Source organism: Mobula hypostoma, chromosome 5, assembly GCF_963921235.1.
Source record: "Mobula hypostoma chromosome 5, sMobHyp1.1, whole genome shotgun sequence".
Taxonomy (NCBI): Eukaryota; Metazoa; Chordata; class Chondrichthyes; order Myliobatiformes; family Myliobatidae; genus Mobula; species Mobula hypostoma.
This window is the reverse complement of record NC_086101.1, coordinates 186,701,711-186,727,092: the sequence shown is the minus strand read 5'-3', so window position 1 is coordinate 186,727,092 and position 25,382 is coordinate 186,701,711. Positions and strand designations below refer to the sequence as shown.

At 45.1% G+C, this 25,382-nt stretch overlaps 1 protein-coding gene across 8 annotated transcripts in view; it reads left to right on the top strand.

The window, feature by feature from the left end:
- The window catches only part of palld (palladin, cytoskeletal associated protein), a 452,869-nt gene that overhangs the window by 197,907 nt on the left and 229,580 nt on the right, over nt 1-25,382 (top strand). For all 8 annotated transcript variants that reach the window (XM_063049510.1, XM_063049511.1, XM_063049509.1 and 5 more), the window contains 2 exons: nt 8,188-8,363; nt 23,417-23,483. In XM_063049510.1, coding sequence (XP_062905580.1) covers nt 8,188-8,363; nt 23,417-23,483 — 243 coding nt within the window. The remainder of the gene's footprint in view (nt 1-8,187; nt 8,364-23,416; nt 23,484-25,382) is intronic.

Here is a 25,382-nt window from a genome sequence, read left to right as displayed (position 1 = left end):
CTAGAATTAAACTCCGAACTCTGACGCCGCAAGCTGTGATAGTGTCGCTGTAACCGCTGGGCTATCATGGCGCGCCCCATGTGTTCATGTACTGTTGAAGTGTAACCATTGTTGTAATGTGGGAAACACGAAAGCTATTTAAGAACATAGACCTTGAAACAGTACACAAGAACAGGATTTTTGGCCCACAGTGTCTCTGTCGACCATGATTCCAATTTAAACTAACCCCAACATGGTCTCTATTCCTCTCGACTCTGTCTAAACCCCCTCTCAAATATCGCTGTTGTGCCATGTTTCCTGGCAGCACATTCTAGGTACCTGTCACTCTCTGTGCAAAAATCATCATGCCTCAATAATAATAATAAAATAGTTTTAAAAATGACCTTATACATCTCCTTTGAACTTTCCCCCTCTCCCCCTAAACCTACACCTTCTAATAGTTGATATTTCCACCAAGGGAAAATGACTCACTGAACTGCTCCCTCAACCAATAGATTCACTTTGAAGGATTCTTCATCTCATGTTCTTGATATTTATTGCTTTTTAATTTTTTTTCTCTCTTTTAGTATTTGCACAGTTTGTTGTCTCTTGCGTTTTGGTGTGTGTCCGTCTTGTTGGGGGCAATCTTTCATTGATTCTATTGTGTTTCCTTGTATTTACTGTGAACTCCCACTAGAGAATGACTCTCGGTGTTGTGTATGGTGACATACATGTACTCCGATAACAGGTTTACTTTGGACTTTGAATGTGTGGCAAAACTTGTGGGCTGCACACAGACAACACATTTCACCGTATGTTTTGATGTATGTGTAACAAATAAATCTGAATGTGACCAGAACTACAGACAATCCTCTGAAAATGGTCTAACCAAAACTTTATGTTTCTGCACAAAACAGCAATGCACCGATAACCGTATCACCTGCTTTCATGATATTGTTTAGGGGACACCAGAATGAATTTAGTTCTGCGCAATCTTGTACGCACCTCAGCAAGGGGGCATAGCTAGGAAAGTAAGCATAAGAGATTCTGCCGATGCTGGAAATCCAGAGCAATGCACAAAATGCTGGAGGCAGCATCTATGGTGGGGAATAAACAGGCAACATTTCAGGCCTTCAGCAGGACCCCCTGACCTGCTGAGTCCCTCCAGCATTCTGTGTGTTGGGGATAGTTGGAAACGTGCCCTAAGTCATTTAAATTTAAGGTGTGTTGATACGTCTGCTCTTGGGGAGGTGCATCTCTGGAATTCTCTGCCTCCAAGGATAGTGGAGGTGGATGACTGGATCTATTTAATGTGGAGATGGATAATTATTTGGAAATTGAAGAGTTGAAGGTTACGAGGAACTGGTGCAACAAAGGAGTTGAAGCTGACACATATCAGCCATTGAACATGGAACAGTACAGCACACTGCAGGCCGTTCGGCCCACAATGCTGTGCTGATATTATTGTAGGGTAATGTAATTGGTGGAAACTACTGAATTCACAGCCACCGACATTGAGTTGGGATTCACTTTAAGAGACTGGTCTGACGTGATGGCATAATGGCGTAAAGTGTTGTGATGGTGCTTTGTGTTCAGCTTTTGGAATACAATAAATGAGTTGCTACATTTTTTCTCAAACATGAATCATCTCTGCAGTTTTTCTGTGCGAAAACCTACATTATAACCTGCTCTCAAGCTCAATCTACCCCTCCATTGTTGTATGATCCACGTACCTTTCTAATAGTCTCTTAAATACACTTGAATAGTGGGGCAGAGTCAAAGGGCCGAGTGGCCTCTCCTGCTCCCATTTTCTTGTGTAAGGGATGAATGAGTGTGAAGCTCACCACTATAAGCAGTGTGAAAGGCATCAAGGGTGAAGATAGGGAGAAAGTGGAAGGGTTTGCTGGTAAAATAGAACAGTCTGTGGGATGTTCATGTGAACATAAGCACCAACATTACACCACCCCCCTTTCCCTTCTGCCAAATCTGAAGTCCCAAGATTAGTTAAACCCTGGTTAATGTCTGCCGTTCCTCTCCAATTAATGAGAGATTTCAACAGTCCACAGCTTTGGAACAGGTGAGTTTGAGTGTGGGGCTGCTGATTAGATTGAGGGGCAGCCAAGCCTTCTGTTTCTCATTAGGAGGGGAATTTCAATCCTCCCAGTCACAGACATGGCAAGCAGCTTACATTTGCTCCAGCTTTCCTTTGTCGTATTCTACCTTGTGTGAGGGATTTCAAAGTTCAAAGTAAATGTTATTAACAGAGCACATGTATGTCACCACATACAACCCTGTGATTCATTTTCCTGTGGGTACACTCAGCAAATCTATACAATAGTAACTAGAACAGGATCAGTGAAAGATCAATCAGAAGACAAATGTGCAAATGGAAGTATAAATCTTTGTGTTCGTCCATCGTCGTCAATGAGGACCTCGACACCATTATGATGGTGTTGAGACTAGCGCGTGATTTGGATTTAAGAGAGGGAGAGTTGTGCAGCATCAGCCTCCTCTCTCTTCCCAATTCCCATCTGGATCCAGTGGCAAGACAGTGTCAAGTCGGCTGGAGATGGGCCTAGGCGCAGTGGATGACCAGGACGTCTTCTGTGTCTTGTCCTGCTCTACACGTTCCACAACACTTGCAAAGACCGCCTTCTTGACCATTGGACCTTCCGCTGGTCTCGTCCACTCAATCCGCTGGAGTCTGTCTTCACGTGCTGGGATAGACAGCTCCCTATCTCACCGAGGGTTTGAGACCCGTCGGCTACCCTCACCTGGTTTAGCCGGCTTGTCGAAGCCGTTGCCCGGGGTGTGGCCGCTGTCGCATGTAAACAGCTACGGGGAGCCACAGGTGAGAGCTGAGTGCCAGGTGGGGACCAAAGGTGGACTAACCACCTTGAAAAGGACGCGACATGTTCCCCCACCAGAGGTGCTACCTGGTACCCCATATGCCCCGGAAATATAAATAAATAGCAATAAATAACGAGAACATGAAATAACAAGATAAAGAGTCCTTCAAATGAGATTATTGGTTGTTGGAATATCTCAATGGATAGGCAAGTGAGTGCAGTTATCCTCTTTCGTTCAAGAACCTGATGTCTGAGGGGTAGTAACTCTTCTTGAACTGTGCTGCGAGTCCTGAGGCTCTTGTACCTTCAGCCTGATGGCAGCGGTGAGAAAACAGCATGGCCTGAGAGGTGAGGATCTTTGATGATGGATGATGCTTTCCTACGGCAGTGTTTCATGTAGATGTGCTCAATGGTTAGAAGGGCTTTTCCCATGATGTATTGGGCCAAATCCACTACCTTTTGTAGGATTTTCCATTCAAAGGCATTGTCAACAAGGTTGTGAGAATTCAGACAAGGGGCAGCAGCTTCCCCATCTTAGATACTCGAAGGGTCAAGGATGTTCAAACTTTCAAAGTGAACTTATTATCAAAGTACATATATGTCACCAGATACTACCTTGAGATTCATTTTCTTGCAGATTAAAGAAATACAATAGAATCAATGAAAAACTATACCCAAAGATTGACGGTCAGTCATCCTACCAAAGATTGTGGAGGATTGTGCAGAGATCCTCCACAGCTTGTAAACTCAGTCAACTCTATCATGGGCACTAGGCTCCCTAGTACCCAGGACATCTTCAAGGAGTGATGCCTCAAAAAAGCAGTATCTGTAGTTCCCTCCATTGCTTTGACCAGCCTGTTGTTAGTCATCCTTGTGTCTGAGATAGAGAGAGAGAGCAGGGATCACTGTGACTTCTTGGTGAGCTTAGGGTCTTAATTCTTATAGCTTTTAGATTAGATTAGATTCAACTTTATTGTCATTGGGCCAAGTACAAATACAAAGCCAATGAAATGCAGTTAGCATCTGACTAGAAATGCAAAGAATAGTGTTTACCCCAGACAACATCTGTACCGGTGCATTAATTTCTTCACCAATGTCTGACTCCAGTGAAAGGCGGCTCCTGAGATATGGGAAGTGGTCTGTGTTTTCCACTGTTGTAGGATGGTTGTAGAGAATTTCTGTAGATATTGAGTGTAAGGGCCATTTTCCCTGTGTGCTTTGGTGAACAAGTCTAGGATGAAGAAGAGCCTCTGAACGTGTACAAATGCAAGTGATCACTGCTCACTGCAACTTGGTGATGAAAGTTGGGGTGACCTTGGTTCTGGAGTAGGGTAAAGATGATCCTGTAGATTAGCTCCACTCCAGTAACAAGTGTTGCGATGCAGCATTGTGGTGAAGAAAACTGAGAAAAGTGTGGAGATGCCACCAGCCTGCACTGAGACTAGGTAATTGTGATGTTTTGGTTAAGATCATAGCCTGGACGCCATCATGAGGTGGATGGAGACAAATCTCTGTGGACGGCCAAGTGTAAGAAGCATCCTCCACAGTCCTTCCCAAGTCCAAGACTTTTATGAGATCAAAGTAAAGTCAGATTTGGCAAAGTGGTTCTGCTATTTGCATATCCCCTAGAGACGTGGTGTGGTGAAACTCGTGTCCTCCATTCTCCCAGATGGATGGAATCCAGTGAAGAATGGTTCCCGCCACTGCCTCTAAGGAGTTTGTATGTTCTCCCTGTGAATGCATAGGTTTCCTCAGGGTGCTCTGGTTTCCTCCCACATTCCAAAGACTTACAGGTTAGGGTTAGTGAGTTGTGGGCATGCTATTTGGTGCCAAAATACTTGTGGGCTGCCCCCAGCACATCCTCAGACTATGTTGGCTGTTGACACAAACAATGCATTTTACTCTTATGTTTCGATATACAAGTGACAAATAAAGCTCATGTCTGACTTTGTAAACTTGATAAGACCATAAGATATAAGAGCAGAATTCGGTCACTTGGTCCATCGAGTCTGCTTTGCCATTTCATCAAGACTGATCCATTTCCCTCTCAGCCCCAATCTCCTGCCTACTCTTTGTACCTCTTCATGTCCTGACTGCTCAAGAACCTATCAAGGTCTGTCTTAAATACACCCAATGACTTGGTCTCCACAGCTGCTTGTAGCATCGAATTCCACAGATTCACCACTCTCTGGCTAAAGAAATTCCTCCTCATCTCTGTTCTGAATGGACATCCCTCTATTCTGAGGCTGTGCCTTCAGATCTTAGACACCTCCACTGTAGGAAACATCCGCTCCACATCCATTCTACTGAGAACTTCCAGCATTTGATAGATTCAATGAGATCTCCCCTCATTCTTCTGATTATCATGTTAGCACATTGACATCCAAGTTGTTTTCTAATCCAAAATAAACTTTATTCATAATAAAAAATACTTACAGGAATAAACCATGCAACGCCTTTTGAATCTTACATTCATATCTACTGCTTTAAGTAATGTTTGGATGCATATCTTTAACCAAGTAGGACTATTGCCGCCCATGTGACTTCTTGGGGTGGTACACCACCACATCGACTGAGGGGCTTCCTCCCTCAGTAGCCCCTTAGAAACTCTGTAACACCACTCACCTCCGAAGTTTCAAGCTCTGTTTGTTAATACTATACAACTTAACCTTCCTCAAATGAGAAAAAAAACCTCAAACAAAGAGAGCTCGCAACAGAATGCTAACAACAGGGGACCCAGCACTGACCCCTGTGGCACACCACTGGTCACAGGCCTCTAATTGGAATACCACCCCACCACCACCCTCTGCCTACTTTTGTTCAGGGTTGAGTTTCAGCTGAAGTGGTAATATGCTTCATGAAAATATTAAACACTGGTCTTCATTCCCAGTTTGAATCTGTAATTCCAATTGCTAATATTTTTGTGTCATTATGTCTACACTATAACTTTGATAGATTTCCATGCTTATTCTAATTGACACCCAGTTGCTTTGAAATACCTAGTTAATTCTTAATAACATAAAAGTGAATTTGCATCTGATTAGTATGCAGAAAAATATTCCCTGACGCCAATACAAAAAGGAGCAGGTCAAAGATAGCAAAGGAGTTTCCTCTTCATAGTAACACACTCAAAGTGCCGGACGAAGACAATTCAGTCCTCATGAAGAGTCTCGGCTTGAAATGTAAGCTGTCCTGTCTGTTCCCCTGTGTAGATGCTGCCTGACCAGTTGAGTTCCTCCAGCATTTTATGTGTGTTACTCTGGATTTCCAGCAGCTGCAGAATCTCTTGTGTTTTCACTTCAAGGTTCAAAGTTAAAAAATTCAAAATAAATTTATATTCAAAGTTGATATACGTCACCATATAGATCCCTGAGATTTATTTTCTTGAGGGCAATCACAGGAAACCCAAGAAACATTATAGAATCAAAGAAAGACTGCACTCAACAGGACGGAGAACAACCAATAACAAAGCTGTGCAGATACAAAAAGAAAGAGGGATAAAAAGGAATAATAATAAATAAGCAATAAATATCGAGTAGATGAGATGAAGAGACTTGAAAGTGAATTCACAGGTTATGGGAACAGTTCTGTTTTGGGGAAAGTTCCTAAACCTAGTGGTATGGGTCTTGAGGCTCCTGTGGCAGCAGTGAGAAGAGAGCATGTCCTGGATGATAGGGGACCTTGATGATGGATGCTGCTTTCCTGCGACTGTGATCTGTATAGATGTGCTCAATGGTGAGGAGGGCGCTTCTACGTTCACTTATCGAAGTTTCTCTTCATCTTCTGCAATAATTCAATGTATCTGTCTTATCAGCGAGGTGAGAGCAGTTTGACAAAGCATTGGTGGTCTGTGAAGAACAAGAATTTCAGGATGTATATTGTATACATTTCTCTGATATTGAATGGAACTACTGATCTGTAGAGAATATGGAAAAGTACACCACAGCAACAAGCCTTTGTAGTGCTGAGGTAACTAAACTAACGATTAAAAGCCTAACTAAACTAATCTGGTTGACGTCATGGTAACGCACAGTCACTTTACAGCACCAGCAATCACTGCTGAGGATTCAATTCCTGCCACTGTCTGTAAGGAGTTTGTACACTCTCCGGTGACCGTGTGGGTTTTCTCCGGTTTCCTTGTACATTCCAAAGACGTACAGGTTAGGGTCATGTGCTGTGTTAGTGCTAGAGGCGTGGCTACACTTCAGGCTGCCCTCAGCACAATCCTCAAACTGTGTGGGTCACTGATGCAAGATGGCACGTTTAACCATATGTTTTAATGTAAAAGTGACAAAGAAAGCGAATCGTCTCTCTCCTTATCCTTTCCTTCATGAGCTTCTTAAACACCTAGAGTATTATCAAAGTACAGCACAGAAACAGGCCCTTCAACCCATCTAGTCCATACCAAACCATTTAAATTGCCTATTCTCTTCAAACTGCACTGGAACCAGAGCCCTCCATACCCCTACCATCCACGTACCTATCCAAACTTTTCCTAAACATTGAAATTGAGCTTGTATACACTACTTCCGCTGGCAGCTCATTCTACACACTCATGACCCTCTGAGTGAAGAAGTTTTCCCTCATGTTCCCCTTAAACTTTTCACTTTTCCCCCTTAACCCTTGACCTCTAGTTGTAGTCCCACCTAACCTCAGTGGAAAAAGACTGCTTGCATTTACCCAATAAGTACCCCTCATAATGTCATATACCGCCATCAAATTTCCCCACAAGGAATAAAGTCCTAACTTGTTCAATTTTTCCTTTTAACCCAGGTCCTTCAGACCCAGCAACATCCTTGTAAATTTTCTGTGTACTCTTTCAACCTTATTTACATCTTTCCTGTAGGAACGTGACCAAAACTGCACACAATATTCCAAATTAGGCCTCACCAATGTCTTATGCAATTTCAACGTAACATCCTATCTCCTGTACTCAATTTATGAAGGTCAATGTGCCAAAAGCTTTCTTTATGACCCTATCTATCTGAGACGCCACTTTCAATTAACTATGGACCTGTAATCCCAGAATGCTGTGTTCTATCGCACGCCTCAGTGCCCTACTGCTCACTGTGTAAGGCCTACCCTATTTGGTCATATTGCAGTGCAACACCCTGCACTTGTCGGCATTAAATTCTATCTGCCATTTTTCCAGCTGGTCTAGCTCCATTGTATTTTCTTCCATCTCTGCCCCTAGCAGCACATTTCAGGCACTATCCACCCTCTGTGTTAAAAAAAACAAAAAACGTGCCCTATCACATCTCCTTTGAGCCTATCTTTCTCACCTGTGTACATGCCCTCTAGAATTCCAGTAGACAAAAGATATTTATTGTGTTTTTTCTCTGTTTAACCAAATCCACAGATGGTTTTGTGAGGGAAGGAAACTGGAAAACACCCCAGACATCCAGATATTCCAAGATGGTGATCTCTGCACACTAGTTATTGCGGAAGCATTTGAGGACGATACGGGCCGATACGCCTGTACAGCCACCAACTGCTTTGGTTCGGACAGCACGTCTGCTGAGATCTATATCGAAGGTAAGCGTGCAAGGCCATTTGTAAAAACAAACACCAAGTGTGTAAAGATTTTCAAGTCGGATCACTTAAGAAGTCTCTTTTCTCCTCTCCTATCAGATTCCTTCTTTGGCCCTTTAACTTTCCTCCTACCACCTCCCAGCTTCTCACTTCATCTCCTCTCCTCCACCCACCCACCTTTCCCCTCACCTGCCAGCTTGTACTCCTTCCCTCTCCCACCTTCTCATACTGGCTTCTTCCCCTTCCTACTAGCTCTTGGATTAACGTATAAGGAGCATTTGATGACTTTGGGCCTGTTCTTGCAGAAACATGGCTCAAGGTCAACATCTCATTCACCATCAATCTACAGGCCATGACATTCAGGGACTTGGGCTATATATATTTTTTGTCACTGTGTGCTTCTCTGCTATTATAATTATATATGCTTTGTGCTGTGTGTGACTATTGATACTGTGTTTTGTACCTTGGCCCCAGAGGAACACTGATTCATTTGGCTGTAGTCATGGGTATTCATGTACAGTTGAGTGACAATTAAACTTGAACTTGAACTTGATTATGCATTCTATTGTTGTTTTCCTTTGGTACTACCTTGGTGTACATAACTTTGGATCAATCTGATGGTTGCCACGGCAGTAGTTTTCACTACATGTGACAGTAACAAACCAATTACCAGTTCCCAAAGGCATTGCTCACAGTCTCCATCGATACATGTACCAACAATAAACTGGTAACCAGTGATGTGGTGAAAGGTGGGTAAACCTGGTGACTGACAACTTCTCCACACGTCCTGCCCCACCAACCAGATACAACAGCATTGTCTGTACAAGACCCATTGGCAAGTTAACATGTCCAGTTGGCCTCTCTCCATGTTAATGGTTCAATGCAATGAACATCAACTTCTCCAACTTCGGTTATTCCCCCCACCCCTCCCCTCCCCTCCCCTCCCCCTCTCTGTTTTTCCATTCTCCATTCTGATTCCCCTCCCACCCCTTCTGTTCTGTTCATTTGCCCATCTTGTCCCTCTCGTTCCCTCCTTCCTTCCCTTTCTTCTACCATAGTCTACTCTTCTTTCCTATCCCTTCAACTTTTCCACCTATCACCTTCTTGCTTCTTATTTCATTCACACACCTGGCTTCACCTATCAACAGCCAGCTTGTACTCTTTCCCCTCCCCCTTCTTATTCTGGCTTCCTCCCCCTTCCTTTCCAATCCTGGGGGCAATCTAGTTCAAAATTCAAAGGAAACTTAATTTCAAAGTAACCACATATCACTATATACAACCCTACAATTCTTTCTCTTGTGGGCATACTCAGTAAATCCAAGAACTGTAATAGAATCACACGAACAGGATAGACAAGCAACCAATGTTCAAAAGACAACAAACTGTGCAAATACAAAAAAAGAAATAATAATTAATAAAAAAAAATAAATATCAAGAACATGAGATGACTTCTTGAAAATGAGTCTGTAGATCGTGGGAAAGTTTCAGTGATGGGACAAATCCCATTCATTCAGGAGCCTGATGGTTGAGGGTAATTGTCCCTGGGCTTGGTGGTGAGAGTACTGAGGCTCCTGTACCTTTTTTCTAATGGCAGTAGTGAGAAGAGAGCATGACTTGGGTGGTGGGGGTCTTTGATGATGGATGCTGCTTTCCTGTGACAACTCGCTGTGTAAATGTGCTCAGTGGTGGGGAGGGCTTTACCCCTGATGGACTGGGCTGCAAGATTTTCCATTCAGCAGCATTGGTGCTTCTGTACCAGGCTGTGATGCAGCCGATCAATATACTTTCCAATACACATCTATAGAAGTTTATCAAAGTTTTAGATGTGATGCTGAATCTTTGCAAACATTTAAGGAAGTAGAGGCACTGCTGTGCTTTCTTCATAATTGCACTTATGTTCTGGGCCCAGGACCGGTTCTCTGAAGTAATAACACCGAGGAATTTAAAGTTGCGGATCCTCACCACCTCTGATCCCCCACTGAGGACTGGTGGCTCACAGAACTCTGGTTTCCTTCTCCTGAAGTTAATAATCAGCTCCTTGGTCTTGCTGACATTTAGTGAGAGGTTGTTGTTATGGCCACTCAGCCAGATTTTCAGTCTCCCTCCTACATGCTGATTCATCACCACCTTTGATTCAGCCAACAACAGTGGTATAGTCACAAAACATAAATATAGCATTGGATCTGTGCTTGGCCTCACAGTCATAAGTGTAAAGTGAGTAGAGCAGGAGGCTAAGCACACTGCCTTATGGTGCACCTGTGCTGATGGAGATCAAGGAGAGGATGTTGTTGCCAATCTGAAATGACTGGGGTCTGTCTGCAAGTGAGGAAATTGAGGATCCAATTGCACAAGAGGCCAAGGTCTTAAAGCTTATTGATTAGTTTTGAGGGAATGATATCATTGAATGTCGAGCTGTAGTCAAATCAAATCTAATCAAGTTTAATTGTCATTCAAACCACACATGGATACCGCCAAATGAGACAGTGTTCCTCTGGGGCCAGGGTGCAAAAATATATATGCACATTCAAAATAATGTGAAAGAAAAAAAAAGAATATAGTCACTTAAGAAAACAAATTTTTAGTCCAAGTGTCTGAGCAACAAGTCCTGTAAATTGATGGTTCCTGGCAGTCCAGCCTGTAATTCCACCGACCCAACACTGGAGGGCAGCACCAACAGGAGCGGCTAACCCCCAGCGAGCCTGGATGCTATGCTACAACGCAAGCCCAACGCCACACTACAACGCAAGCCCAACGCCACGCTACAACGCAAGCCCAGACACCACGCTACAACGCAAGCCTGAGGACTGAGGCCTAGTCCTAGCTATAACCGAGCCGCCACTGAACCTCACCGCTTGTCTAAACACCAGACAAGGGAAGCAGGCCTGCAACAATCAATGCCCAACAGGGTCTTGCGATCGCAAAAGAAATGACCAAGACAGTCACACATGGTTTCACTGCACACCGCTTTTGTGCTAACTCGAAGGCACCAATTCCAGTGCCTCGGAGTAGCATGCAGCAGCATGGTCTGCACCCAGATCATTTCTTCGGAACCCAATCCAGCTTCTCCTGCAACCCGATGGCTCGACAACCTGACTCGACCTCCCCAGGCTGCCTTGCCTTCTCCGAACCGCTAGCCAGCTCTTACGACACCCCGGCGGCTACTCTGAACAATGAGCAGCTCTCTGATGCGGTGGACCTGCTCTACAGATAGTTCTTGGAGTCAAGAATAGTCTTACTATGTATAAAAAACAGATTTAACAAGGAAAAAATTATTAAGTATAAGTTTATGGAGTACTTGGTGGCACAGGGCAAGATAGGACAAGGTCAGCATGGTTTCCTTAAGGGAAGATCTTGCCTGACAAAGCTGTTGGAATTCTTTGAGGAGATTACAAGTAGGATAGATAAAGGGGATGGGATGGATGTTGTATATTTTTGGACTTCCAGAAGGTCTTTAACAAGATGCCACACATGAGGCTACTTACCAAGTTATGAACCCATGGCATTACAGAAAAGTTACTGCAATGGTTAGAGCATTGGCTGATAGGTAGGAGGCAGCGAGTGGGAATAAAAGGATCCTTTTCTGGTTGGCTGCCAGTGACTAGTGGTGTTCCGCAGGGGTTGATGTTGGGACCACTTCTTTTTATGCTGTATATCAATGATTTAGATGATTGAATAGATGGCTTTGTTACCAAGTTTGCAGATGATACTAAGATTGGTGGAGGGGCAGGTGGTGTTGAGGAAACAGGTAGGCTGGAGAAGGAATTAGACAGATTAGGAGAAGGGGCAAGAGAGTGACAAATGAAATACAATGTTGGAAAATGCATGGTCATGCACTTTGGTAGTAGAAATAAATGTGTGGACTATTTTCCAAACATGGAGAAAATCCAAAGATCTGAGATGCAGAAGGTCTTGGGAGTCCTTGTGCAGAACACCCTGAAGGTTAACTTGCAGGTTGAATCAGGGGTGAGGAAGGAAAATGCAATGTTAGCATTCATTTCAAGAGGTCTAGAATACAAGAGCAGGAATGTATGCTGATGCTTTATAAGGCACTGGTGAGGCCTCACCTTGAGTATTGTGAACAGTTTTGGGCTCCTCATCAAAGAAAGGATGTGCTGGCATTGGAGAGGGGTCAGAGGAGGTTCACAAAGATGATTCCAGGAATTAAAGGGTTATCATACGAGGAACATTTGGTGGCTCTGGATCTGTACTCGCTGGAATTTAGAAGGATGCAGGGGCGGGGAGATCTCATTGAAACCTTTTGAATATTGAAAGGCTTAGACAGAGTAGATGTGGAAAGGAAGTTTCCCATGGTGGGGAAAATCTAGGACAAGAGGGCACAGCCTCAGGATAGAAAGGCATCCATTTAAAACAGAGATGCAGAGAAATTTCTTTAGCCAGAGGGTGGTAAATTTGTGGAATTTGTTACCATAGACCGCAGTTGAGGCCAGGTCAATGGGTGTATTTAAGGCAGAGATTGATAGGTTCTTGATTGGATGCAGCATCAAAAGTTACAGGAAGAAGGCCAGGGAGTGAGGCTGAGGAGGGGAGAAAGAAGGATCAGCTATGATTGAAAGATGATGCAGACTCGATGGGCCAAATAGCCTAATTCTGTTTCAATGTCTTATGGTCTTAAGACAAGGAGACACAGCCTCAAAATAGAAGTGTGGCCTTTTAGAACTGAGATAAGGAGAAATTTTTTTGGACAGAGTGGTGAATCTGTGGAATTCATTGTCACGGGCAGCTGTGGAGGCCAAGTCTTTATGTATTTTTAAGGCCGAGGTTGATAGGTTCTTGATTGGTCAGGGCATGAAGGGATACAGGGGGAAGGCAAGAGATTGGGGCTGAGAGAAAAATTGGATCAGCCAAGATGAAATGACGGAGCAGTCTTGATGGGCCAAATGGCCTAATTCTGCTCCTATATCTTATGGTCTTATGATTGAATGGCGGAGCAAACTCGATGGGCTTAAGTCTATTCCTATGGCTTATGAAACAGGCCCTTCAGCCCATCTGGTCCATGCCAACCAAGATTCCCAACTAAGCTGGTTCCATTTTCCCACATTTTGCCCATATTCCTCTAAACCTTTCACAGAGTCATAGAAAAGTACAGCACAGAAACAGACCCTTTGGTCCATCTAGTCCATGCCAACAACTACCTACTAAACTACCTATTCCTATCAACTTGCATTGGGACCATAGCCCTCCATACCCCAACCATTAATGTATCTATCCAAACTTCTCTTAAACACTGAAATCGCGCGCACATGCACCACTTGTGCTGGCAGTTCATTCCACACTCTCACAACCCTCTGAGTGAAGCAGTTTCCCCTCATGTTCCTCTCAAACATTTTACCTTTCACCCTTAACCCATGACCTCTGGTTGTAGGCCCACCCAACCACAATGGAAAAAGCCTGCTTGCATTTACCCTATCTATACACCTCATAATTTTGTAAACCTCTATCAAATCTCCTCTCAATCTTCTACGTTCCAAGGAATAAAGTCCTAACCTGTTCAATCTTTCCTTATAACTCAGGTCCTCAAATCCCAGCAACGTCCTTGCAAATTTTCTCTGTACTCTTTCAACCTTGTTTACATCTTTCCTGAAGGTAGCTGCAAATTCCAAATTAGGCCTCACCAATGTCTTATAGAACTTCAACATAATATCCCATCTTCTGTACTCAGTGGATTAGTTTATGACAGCCAATGTGCCAGAAGTTTTCTTTATAACCTTATCTGCCCATGACACCATTTTCAATGAACTATGGACCTGTATACCCAGACTTCATCGGAAGTGGCGTCACAGGTAGATAGATTCCTATCCATGTACCTGGCCAAGCATCTTTCAACAGACCTCTTTCACAATAGCTTGGATCTTGACCTCACAATCTACCTCATTATAATCTTTCACTTTGTTTACCTGCACCGCCCACTCTCTATAACATGATTCTGCATTGTTATTATTTAGCTTGGTCTACCTTTGGGGTTGGCATGGTAGTGTAGCAGTTGGCTAAACGCTATTACAGTGCCAGCAACCCGGGTTGAAATCTGCCCCCCACCCCCCGCCACCCCCGGCTGTCTGGAAGGAGTTTGTATATTCTGCCTGTGACTGCATAGATTTCCTCCGGGTGCTCTGGTTCCCTCCTACGTTCCAAAATCCCACAGGTTAGTAGGTTATTTGGTCACACAGGTGTAATTTGGCAGATTCAAAGTTCAAAGTATATTTATTATCAATATATGCTTACATTATGCAACCTTGAGATTCTTCTTCTACAGATGGGCCTATTACCATAATGTGTCTCTGAACCAAAACTACCACAATGCATTGTGTAATAGAAACATAGAAACATAGAAAATAGGTGCAGGAGTAGGCCATTCGGCCCTTTGAGCCTGCACCGCCATTTATTATGATCATGGCTGATCATCCAATTCAGAACCCCACCCCAGCCTTCCCTCCATACTCCCTGACCCCCGTAGCCACAAGGGCCATATCTAACTCCCTCTTAAATATAGCCAATGAACTGGCCTCAACTGTTTCCTGTGGCAGAGAATTCCACAGATTCACCACTCTCTGTGTGAAGAAGTTTTTCCTAATCTCGGTCCTAAAAGGCTTCCCCTCTATCCTCAAACTGTGGCCCCTCATTCTGGACTTCCCCAACATCGGGAACAATCTTCCTGCATCTAGCCTGTCCAATCCCTTTAGGATCTTATACGTTTCAATCAGATCCCCCCTCAATCTTCTAAATTCCAACAAGTACAAGCCCAGTTCATCCAGTCTTTCTTCATATGAAAGTCCTGCCATCCCAGGAATCAATCTGGTGAACCTTCTTTGTACTCCCTCTATGGCAAGGATGTCTTTCCTCAGATTAGGGGACCAAAACTGCACACAATACTCCAGGTGTGGTCTCACCAAGGCCTTGTACAACTGCAGTAGTACCTCCCTGCTCCTGTACTCGAATCCTCTCGCTATAAATGCCAGCATACCATTCGCCTTTTTCACCGCCTGCTGTACCTGCATGCCCACTTTCAATGACTGTGTGTATAATGACACCCAGGTCTCGTTGCACCTCCCCTTTTCCTAATCGGCCACCATTCAGATAATAATCTGTTTTCCTATTTTTGCCACCAAAGTGGATAACTTCACATTTATCCACATTAAATTGCATCTGCCATGAATTTGCCCACTCACCCAACCTATCCAAGTCACCCTGCATCCTCTTAGCATCCTCCTCACAGCTAACACTGCCACCCAGCTTCGTGTCATCCGCAAACTTGGAGATGCTGCATTCAATTCCCTCATCCAAGTTATTAATATATATTGTAAACAACTGGGGTCCCAGCACTGAGCCTTGCGGTACCCCACTAGTCACCGCCTGCCATTCTGAAAAGGTCCTGTTTATTCCCACTCTTTGCTTCCTGTCTGCTAACCAATTCTCCACCCACACCAATACCTTACCCCCAATACCGTGTGCTTTAAGTTTGCACACTAATCTCCTGTGTGGGACCTTGTCAAAAGCCTTTTGAAAATCCAAATATACCACATCCACTGGTTCTCCCCTATCCACTCTACTAGTTACATCCTCAAAAAATTCTATGAGATTCGTCAGACATGATTTTCCTTTCACAAATCCATGCTGACTTTGTCCGATCATTTCACCGCTTTCCAAATGTGCTGTTATCACATCCTTGATAACTGACTCCAGCAGTTTCCCCACCACCGACGTTAGGCTAACCGGTCTATAATTCCCCTGTTTCTCTCTCCCTCCTTTTTTAAAAAGTGGGGTTACATTAGCCACCCTCCAATCCTCAGGAACTAGTCCAGAATCTAACGAGTTTTGAAAAATTATCACCAATGCATCCACTATTTCTTGGGCTACTTCCTTAAGCACTCTAGGATGCAGACCATCTGGCCCTGGGGATTTATCTGCCTTCAATCCCTTCAATTTACCTAACACCACTTCCCTACTAACATGTATTTCGCTCAGTTCCTCCATCTCACTGGACCCTCTGTCCCCTACTATTTCTGGAAGGTTATTTATGTCCTCCTTAGTGAAGACAGAACCAAAGTAATTATTCAATTGGTCTGCCATGTCCTTGCTCCCCATAATCAATTCACCTGTTTCTGTCTGCAGGGGACCTACATTTGTCTTTACCAGTCTTTTCCTTTTTACATATCTATAAAAGCTTTTACAGTCCGTTTTTATGTTCCCTGCCAGTTTTCTCTCATAATCTTTTTTCCCCTTCCTAATTAAGCCCTTTGTCCTCCTCTGCTGAACTCTGAATTTCTCCCAGTCCTCAGGTGAGCCACTTTCTCTAGCTAATTTGTATACTTCTTCTTTGGAATTGATACTATCCCTAATTTCTCTTGTCAGCCACGGGTGCACTACCTTCCTTGATTTATTCTTTTGCCAAACTGGGATGAACAATTGTTGTAGTTCATCCATGCAACCTTTAAATGCTTGCCATTGCATATCCACCGTCAATCCTTTAAGTGTCATCTGCCAGTCTATCTTAGCTAATTCACGTCTCATACCTTCAAAGTTACCCCTCTTTAAGTTCAGAACCTTTGTTTTTGAATTAACTATGTCACTCTCCATCTTAATGAAGAATTCCACCATATTATGGTCACTCTTACCCAAGGGGCCTCTCACGACAAGATCGCTAATTAACCCTTCCTCATTGCTCAAAACCCAGTCCAGAATAGCCTGCTCTCTAGTTGGTTCCTCGACATGTTGGTTCAAAAAACCATCCCGCATACATTCCAAGAAATCCTCTTCCTCAGCACCTTTACCAATTTGGTTCACCCAATCTACATGTAGATTGAAGTCACCCATTATAACTGCTGTTCCTTTATTGCACACATTTCTAATTTCCTGTTTAATACCATCTCTGACCTCACTACTACTGTTAGGTGGCCTGTACACAACTCCCACCAGCGTCTTCTGCCCCTTAGTGTTACGCAGCTCTACCCATATCGATTCCACATCTTCCTGGCTTATGTCTTTCCTTTCTATTGCGTTAATCTCTTCTTTAACCAGCAACGCCACCCCACCTCCCCTTCCTTTATGTCTATCCCTCCTGAATATTGAATATCCCTGAACGTTGAGCTCCCATCCCTGGTCACCCTGGAGCCATGTCTCTGTGATCCCAACTATATCATAATCATTAATAACAATCTGCACTTTCAATTCATCCACCTTATTACGAATGCTCCTTGCATTGACACATAAAGCCTTCAGGCGCTGTTTTACAACTCTCTTAGCCCTTATACAATTATGTTGAAAAGTGGCCCTTTTTAATGCTTGCCCTGGATTTGTCGGCCTGCCACTTTTACTTTTCTCCTTAGTACTTTTTGCTTCTACCCTCACTTTACACCCCTCTTTCTCTCTGCACTGGTTCCCATCCCCCTGTTGTGAACTAACCTCCTCACGCCTAGCCTCTTTAATTTGATTCCCACCCCCCAACCATTCTAGTTTAAAGTCACCTCAGTAGCCCCCGCTAATCTCCCTGCCAGGATATTGGTCCCCCTAGGATTCAAGTGTAACCCGTCCTTTTTGTACAGGTCACGCCTGCGCCAAAAGAGGTCCCAATGATCCAAAAACTTGAATCTCTGCCCCCTGCTCCAATCCCTCAGCCACGCATTTATCCTCCACCTCATCGCATTCCTACTCTCACTGTTGCGTGGCACAGGCAGTAATCCCGAGATTACTACCTTTGCGGTCCTTTTTCTCAACTCCCTTCCTAGCTCCCTATATTCTCCTTTCAGGACCTCATCCCTTTTCCTACCTATGTCATTGGTACCTATATGTACCACGACCTCTGGCTCCTCACCCTCCCACTTCAGGATATCTTGGACACGATCAGAAATATCCTGGACCCTGGCACCAGGGAGGCAAACTACCATCCGGGTCTCTGGACTGCGTCCACAGAATCGCCTATCTGACCCCCTTACTATCGAGTCCCCTATCACAACTGCCCTCCTCTTCCTTGCCCTACCCTTCTGAGCTACAGGGCCGGACTCTGTGCCGGAGGCACGGCCACTGTCTCTTCCCCCAGGTAAGCTGTCCCCCCCAAAAGTACTCAAACAGGAGTACCTATTGTCAAGAGGCACAGCCACCGGGGTACTCTCTATTACCTGACTCTTCCCCTTCCCCCTCCTAACCGTGACCCACTTGTCTGCCTCCCGTGGCCCCGGCGTGACCACCTGCCTGCAACTCCTCTCTATCACCTCCTCGCTCTCCCTGACCAGACGAAGGTCATCGAGCTGCAGCTCCAGTTCCATAACGCGGTCCCTTAGGAGCTGCATCTCGATGCACCTGGCGCAGATGTGGACGTCCGGGAGGCTTGGAGACTCCAGGGCCTCCCACATCCAACACCGAGAACAGCAAACTGCCCTCTCACTCATACTGCCCCTCTCCTCAAATAACAACAGAAAATGAATGCCAAACCTCCCTCGCCTCTCCCATTTCCGCCTAAGCCCGTTGAGCCGAAGCCCTTAAGTCTTCACTCTGCTCCCGGCTCACTCCGCAGCCCGCAAACTACGCTGCCCGCTCTATGAGGCTTGTTCCTTTTAAATCTGCCACGCTGCACTGCCCGACGTCACATGCCTGTGCAGTCCCGCCTCTCAGAACGCCGTTGGAGAAAAAAAATAACGAAAATTTCAAAAAAGTCTTTCTCGGCACTCCCACTCAGACTCTCAGACTCCTTCTTCGAATTGGTCTGTTTGAACAGTGTGCAAGGCAAGCTTTTCGCTGACCTCAGTACATGTGACAATAATAAACCAGTACCAATACTGATGCTGCTGGGGCTTGGTGTGTACCCAGTGGCTGAATTGGCTCATTTTGTGTGGTGATGTATCAGTGCAAAGATATTCGGAACATCCTGAAAGACTGCCGACAGTGCAGTAGAAATTCATCTCTCTGATTCATTCGTGGGATTGTGACCACATTAAGGCTCACGTTCAGCTAATGGAAAACTTATTGCATCACTTGAGCAGACATTTTTGTCAGGTCATGCCTTAGACACTGGTAAGATGATGAGGGCGAGGCTTCTTAAAAGAGAAGATGAGTTTTATTTGTCACATATAGGTTGAACTGTTCTATACCGCTTCCACAAAATAACAAATTTCACTTATGTCAGTGATATTAAACCTGATTCAGATTCTGAAACATACAGTGAAATGCATCGTTTGCATCAAGAGAATTGTACTGGGGGCAGCCCGCAAGTGTCAAGATCAAGGTCAAGTCATTCAACCCTACACATGAATACCACCAAAATGAACATGTATTCCAGACCAGAGTAACACACACTGAATGCTGGAGGAACTCAGCAGGTCGGGCAGCATCTACAGAAATGAATAAATAGCTGACCTTTCTGGCCAAGACCCTGCTTCAGGACGGAGAAGGCAGGAGGAAGATGCCTGAATAAAAAGATGGGGCGGAGGGAAAGCAGGACAAGCTGGAAGGTGATAGGTGAAGCTAGATGAGTGGGAAAGTTAAAGGAATGGAGAAGGAATCTGATAGGAGAGGAGAGTGGACCATGGGAGAGGAGGGGACCCGGAGGAAGTGATGGGTAGATGAGAAGAGGTAAAAGCTCGGAGTGGGGAATGGAGGAGGAGAGGGAATTTTTTTAAAAGAAAGAAAAATTGATATTCATACCATCAGCTTGGAGGTTTTACTCCTCCTTCTTGAGGTGCCCTCATCTTGGTGCACAACACAGTAAATATAACTCACATACACAACACAGAATGTAGTAATAAAGACAAAGAAATGAACAAATAATGAGGTGCATTTATGACATAAGGTAAAAAGTGAACAGCATAACACCACTGGGGCTTCATATGTGATGGGACCTGGGTGGTGGCAGGGAGTTCAGTCGTCTCACGGCCTGGGGGAGGAAGCTGTTTCCTGTCCCAACAGTTGCCATGCTTCCAGCACCATGTCCACAACCTACTAGCGGTGACCCTAACCCATACGTCTTCAGACAACGGTAGTAAACCGGAGCGCCCAGTGGAAACCCATGCGGTGACAAGAACGTGCGAACTCCTTACAGACGGTGATGGGAATTGAACCCTGATCGTACAGCTTTGCACCAACTGCTCCACAACTATGCTGCCCTTTTTTTGACTTCATAGGGCACTGGTGGACAATTGACAAATTGACTTTGTAACGATGATTAAACAAATGTGTTGGAGCAGGGAGCTGGGTGTGCCTAAAGACAGACTGTGCCTGCCACTAGTGCAGACCTGTTTCTCATTAGTGTCCATCCTGCTGCAGGAAGGAAGATATTTCCTGTTCCCACTAACTAATCATCCCAGTGTCAAACAAACCTCCCTCTTTCCATCTGACAGATGGGAAGCCTCTGACAGGCTGGCACTTGCCAGTAATGTCAGGGATGCCCAGCGCATCAACCTGCCCACAGAGACACAAGAGACTGCAGATGCCGGAATCTGAAGCTCTGTACAAAATGCTGAAGGAACTCAGCAGGTCAGGCAACACCTGTGGAGGGCTTTGGGTGCAGATACAGGATGCTGGCTTTTTATATTGGCTATCTGCCCTCTATCCTTCAGTCCAGGTGAGAGGTCTTGACCTGAAACGTGGACCGTCCATAGATCCTGCCTGACCCGCTGAGTTCCTCCATTGCTTTGTCTGTTACCTACTGACAGAGTCTGGATCTGCATCCTGAGTCCCAAAACACCGACAATTCCTCCTTCCCACATATTAAAGACAGAGATTAGCTTTATTTGTCACATGTACGTTGAAACATACAGTGAAGTGCTCCGTTTGTGTCCACAACCAACCCAGCCCGAGGACGTGCTGGGGGCAGCCTGCAAGTGTTACCATGCTTCTGGTGTCAGACTCGCATGCCCACAATTTGCTCACCCTCACCCGTATGTCTTTTGGGATGTGGGAGGGAACAGAAGCACCCAGAGAAAACCCATACAGTTATACCGAGAACGTAAAAACTCCTTACAGACAGCGGCAGGAATTGAAACCAATCAGTGGTCACTGGCACTGTAAAGCTAACCAATATTCTACTGCGGCCAAGGCATGAACTGACAAAAATCCCAGCTTAAGTGACACAGTAATACTTCCATGAGCTGAACGTGAGCCTTCATTGCTACAGGTGGCTGTGGAGGCCAAGTCATTGGGTATATTTAAAGCCGAGGTTGTTGGTAAGGGCATCAAAGGTTACAAGGAGAAGACAGGAGAATGGGGTTGAGAGGGAGATTAAATCAGCCATGATTGAATGGCAGAGCAGAATCGATGGGCTGAATGGCCTGATTCTGCAACTGTGTATTGTGGTCTTATTTCCTGTGTAAAAATATCTCCAGTTTCCAGTGTTGGAAAATCAATAATTACAGGTTTTAAGGTGTAAAGGGAGAGATTTATTTATTTTATTTAAAGATATAGCAAGAAACAGACCCTACCGTCCATTTGCATTGGTGTCGCGCAGCAACCCCTAGCTGAATCACGGGCAATTTACAATGACCAATTAACCTACTAACCAATGCGTGTTTGGACTGTGGGAGGAAACCAGAGCACCCATTCATTCTACAAGGAGCATGTAAAAACTCCTTACAGAGACACCAGGATTGAACCCCAAACTCCAACCCCACAATCCCTCCCAACTGAGTCAGAGAGCAGAATTTCTACAGCTCCGTTCAGAAATGCTGCTCGACCCACCGAGTTCCTCCAGCAGGTTGCTTGTTGCTGCAGATTCCAGTGTCTGCACACTCTTGTGTCTCCTGTAAACGCACCTACACAATGGCTGCGCAACTGGATTCAATTACCTGCGTGCAGTTTATTGTTCAAATAGTTCAATAGTTCCACTTAATGTCAGAGAATGTATACAATATACATCCTGAAATTCTTGTTCTTCGCAGACATCCACGAAAACAGAAAAGTGCCCCCAAAGAATAAGTTAAAAACATTAGAACCCCGAAGCCCCCTTCTCCCCCCTCCCACACACAAGCGGCAGCAAAATGACTACCAACTCCGACCCCAACCTACTTCTGCAAATAAAAAGCATCAGCACCCTCCACCACACCAGTGCCCCCAATGAAGGCCATGAAGCAAGAAGGGAGACATAACAAAACAACTCGCTGATTTATGGTGTTAAAAGTCTGTCACGCACTTCCCCCCCCCACCCCGAGTTCTGTGACCCAAGAATCAGCGACAATCTCTCACCCACCAATGACAGAGAGAGAGAGAGAGAGAGCACAACTCTCCGAGTACACAGCCTCCGACAGCGGATCTGCTGTTCCCGATATTCCGTTCTCTCCTGCAACACTTCAGCTGGGGACACTGCTTAGAATCGGCCCGTCCACAGGGCCGCGGAAAGCGCTCATCTTCTAGGCTGCGTCCTTGGGATGTCGAAAAGCAGTGCAGAGCATTTGTGGTCACACACACGATGCTGGAGGAACTCAGCAGGTCAGGCAGCATCTGTGGAGAGGAATAAACAGTCGATGTTCCAGCAGGATCCTTTATCATTATGGGTTCCCAGCGCTGGCTCCGCAGACCCCTGGGTTAATGGTGGGGGTCCATGGTATTAAAAGGGTTGGGAACCCCTCTTCATCATGAGTCCTGATGAAGGGTCTTCACCCAAAACATCAACTGATTATTCCTCTCCATGGATGCTGCCTGACCTGCTGAGTTCCTCCAGCTTTTTGTGTACATTGGCCAAGATCTCCAGCATCTGTATAATCTCTTGTGTCTATAATCTGCTACGGTTGAAGCTTCATTGGACATTGGACAGCATGAACTAACTGTGATCAGATGCAGGCAGCTGACTATTTAGTTGTCACACAAATTATAAGCTGCTTTTGAGGGCCTGCCCCCTTCCTCTCCTGGCCTGATGTAGGGTTTCGGCCCGAAATGTCAACTCTTTATTCCTCCCCAGAGATGCTGAGTTCCTCCAGCATTTTGTGTGTGTTGCATGGTTTCTAGCATTGGCAGAATCTCTTGTGTTTAGGGTTCAGATTCAGTTGGGGCTATTCAGAAGTGCAAAGCCTACTCCCCTTGAAGCAAAGTTTGACTCTGTCCTTGTCTCTTCACCGCAGGTGCATCTTCTACGGACTCAGAGGGTGAGGGAGACATGTTTCACTCACAAGCTGGTGGCGCGTCACAGTAAGTACCGATGTGTATACGTGTGCAACAGCCCGCCACCATGTGCACCACATGTCCCCTGTGGTGTGCGAGGGTGTGGCAGTGAGAATGCAAATACGCAAAAGACACACACTGTGTACTTGAAAACCTTGTGTTAAATGTACTTTGGTCAGTACACTGAGGTACATTGAGTTACTCTGCAAGAGTACAGGCATGAGTGTGTAATAGCCTCTCCATAAATGTGTAAGTCGCCATGTAAGTGTGCAAAAATACCACAGGAAATATTAAGGTCAAATACTCAAGTCAACCATCAGGCTGTTGAACAAAAGGAGATAACTACATTTAGCTTCACTTGTCCCATCACTGAACCATCCCCACAACCAATGGACTCACTTTCAAGGACTTGTCATCTCATGTTCTCGATATTTATTGCTATTTATTTATATTTGTATTTGCACAGTTTGTTGTCTTCTGAACTCTGGTTGATTTTTCATTTATCCTGTTATAGTTACTATTCAATAGATTTGTTGAGTATGCCCACAGGAAAATGAATCTCAGGCTTGTATATAGCGACGTATACAGGGCTATATATAGTATTTTGATAATAAAGTTTACTTTGAACTTTGAAATTAGAAAGAGTGCAGGAAAGATTATTTACGAGAATGTCGCCAGGTCTTGGGGGGAACTGAGTTACATAGAGGGAGAGATTGGACAGAGTGAGACATTTTTCCCTTTTGTAAATAGGAGTGAGAGGTGATCTTACAGAGGTGTGTAAAACCATGAGGGGCATAAAGGCATCCGTTAGTCTTGCGAGACCATGGACCTGCGCCTGGAAAGTCTTCACTCTCCAGGGCGCAGGCCTGGGCAAGGTTGTATGGAAGACCAGCAGTTGCCCATGCTGCAAGTCTCCCCTCTCCACGACACCAATGTCGTCCAAGGGAAGGGCATTAGGACCCATACAACTTGGCACCAGTGTCGTCGCAGAGCAATGTGTGATTAAGTGCTTTGCTCAAGGACACAACACGTTCCCTCGGCTGGGGCTCAAACTCACGACCTTCAGGTCGCTAGTCCAATGCCTTAACCACTTAGGTAGGGTGAATGTACTCAGTCTTTCGACTCCCCCCAGGACTGGGGAGTGGGCAGAGCCTTAAGGTGAGAAGGGAAAGATTTGAGAGGAACTTGAGGGGAACTTTTTTCACCCAGAGGGTGGTATGCAGAAAATATGGAATATCAAGCTTCCAGAGAAAGTAGTTGAGGCAGATACAGTGGCAGCCTTTAAAGGACCATTGGACAGATACATGATACGAAAGTGAGCAGCACGATAGTGTAGCAGTTAGCATAACACTATTAGAATGCCAGCAACCTCTCCCTCAATGTCGCAAAAACAAAGGAGCTGGTTGTGGACTACAGGAGGAATGGAGACAGGCTAACCCCTATTGACATCAATGGATCTGGGGTTGAGAGGGTGAACAGCTTTAAGTTCCTCAGCATACATATCACTGAGGAGCTCACGTGGTCTGTACATATCGGCTGTGTGGTGAAAACAACACAACAGCACCTCGTTCACTTCAGACAGTTGAAGAAGTTTGGTATGGGCCCTCAAATCCTAAGGACTTTGTACAGGGGCACAATTGGGAGCATCCTGACTGGCTGCATCACTGCCTGGTATGGGAACTGTACTTCCCTTAATCGCAGGACTCTGCAGAGAGTGGTGCAGACAGCCCAGCACATCTGTAGATGTGAACTTCCCACTATTCAGGACATTTACAAAGACAGGTGTTTAAAAAGGGCCCGAAGGATCATTAGGGATCCGAGTCATCCCGCTCACAAACTATTCCAGCTGCTTCCATCCGGGAAGCGGTACCGCGGCCTAAAAGCCGGGACCAACAGGTTCCAGGACAGCTTCTTCCACCAGACCTT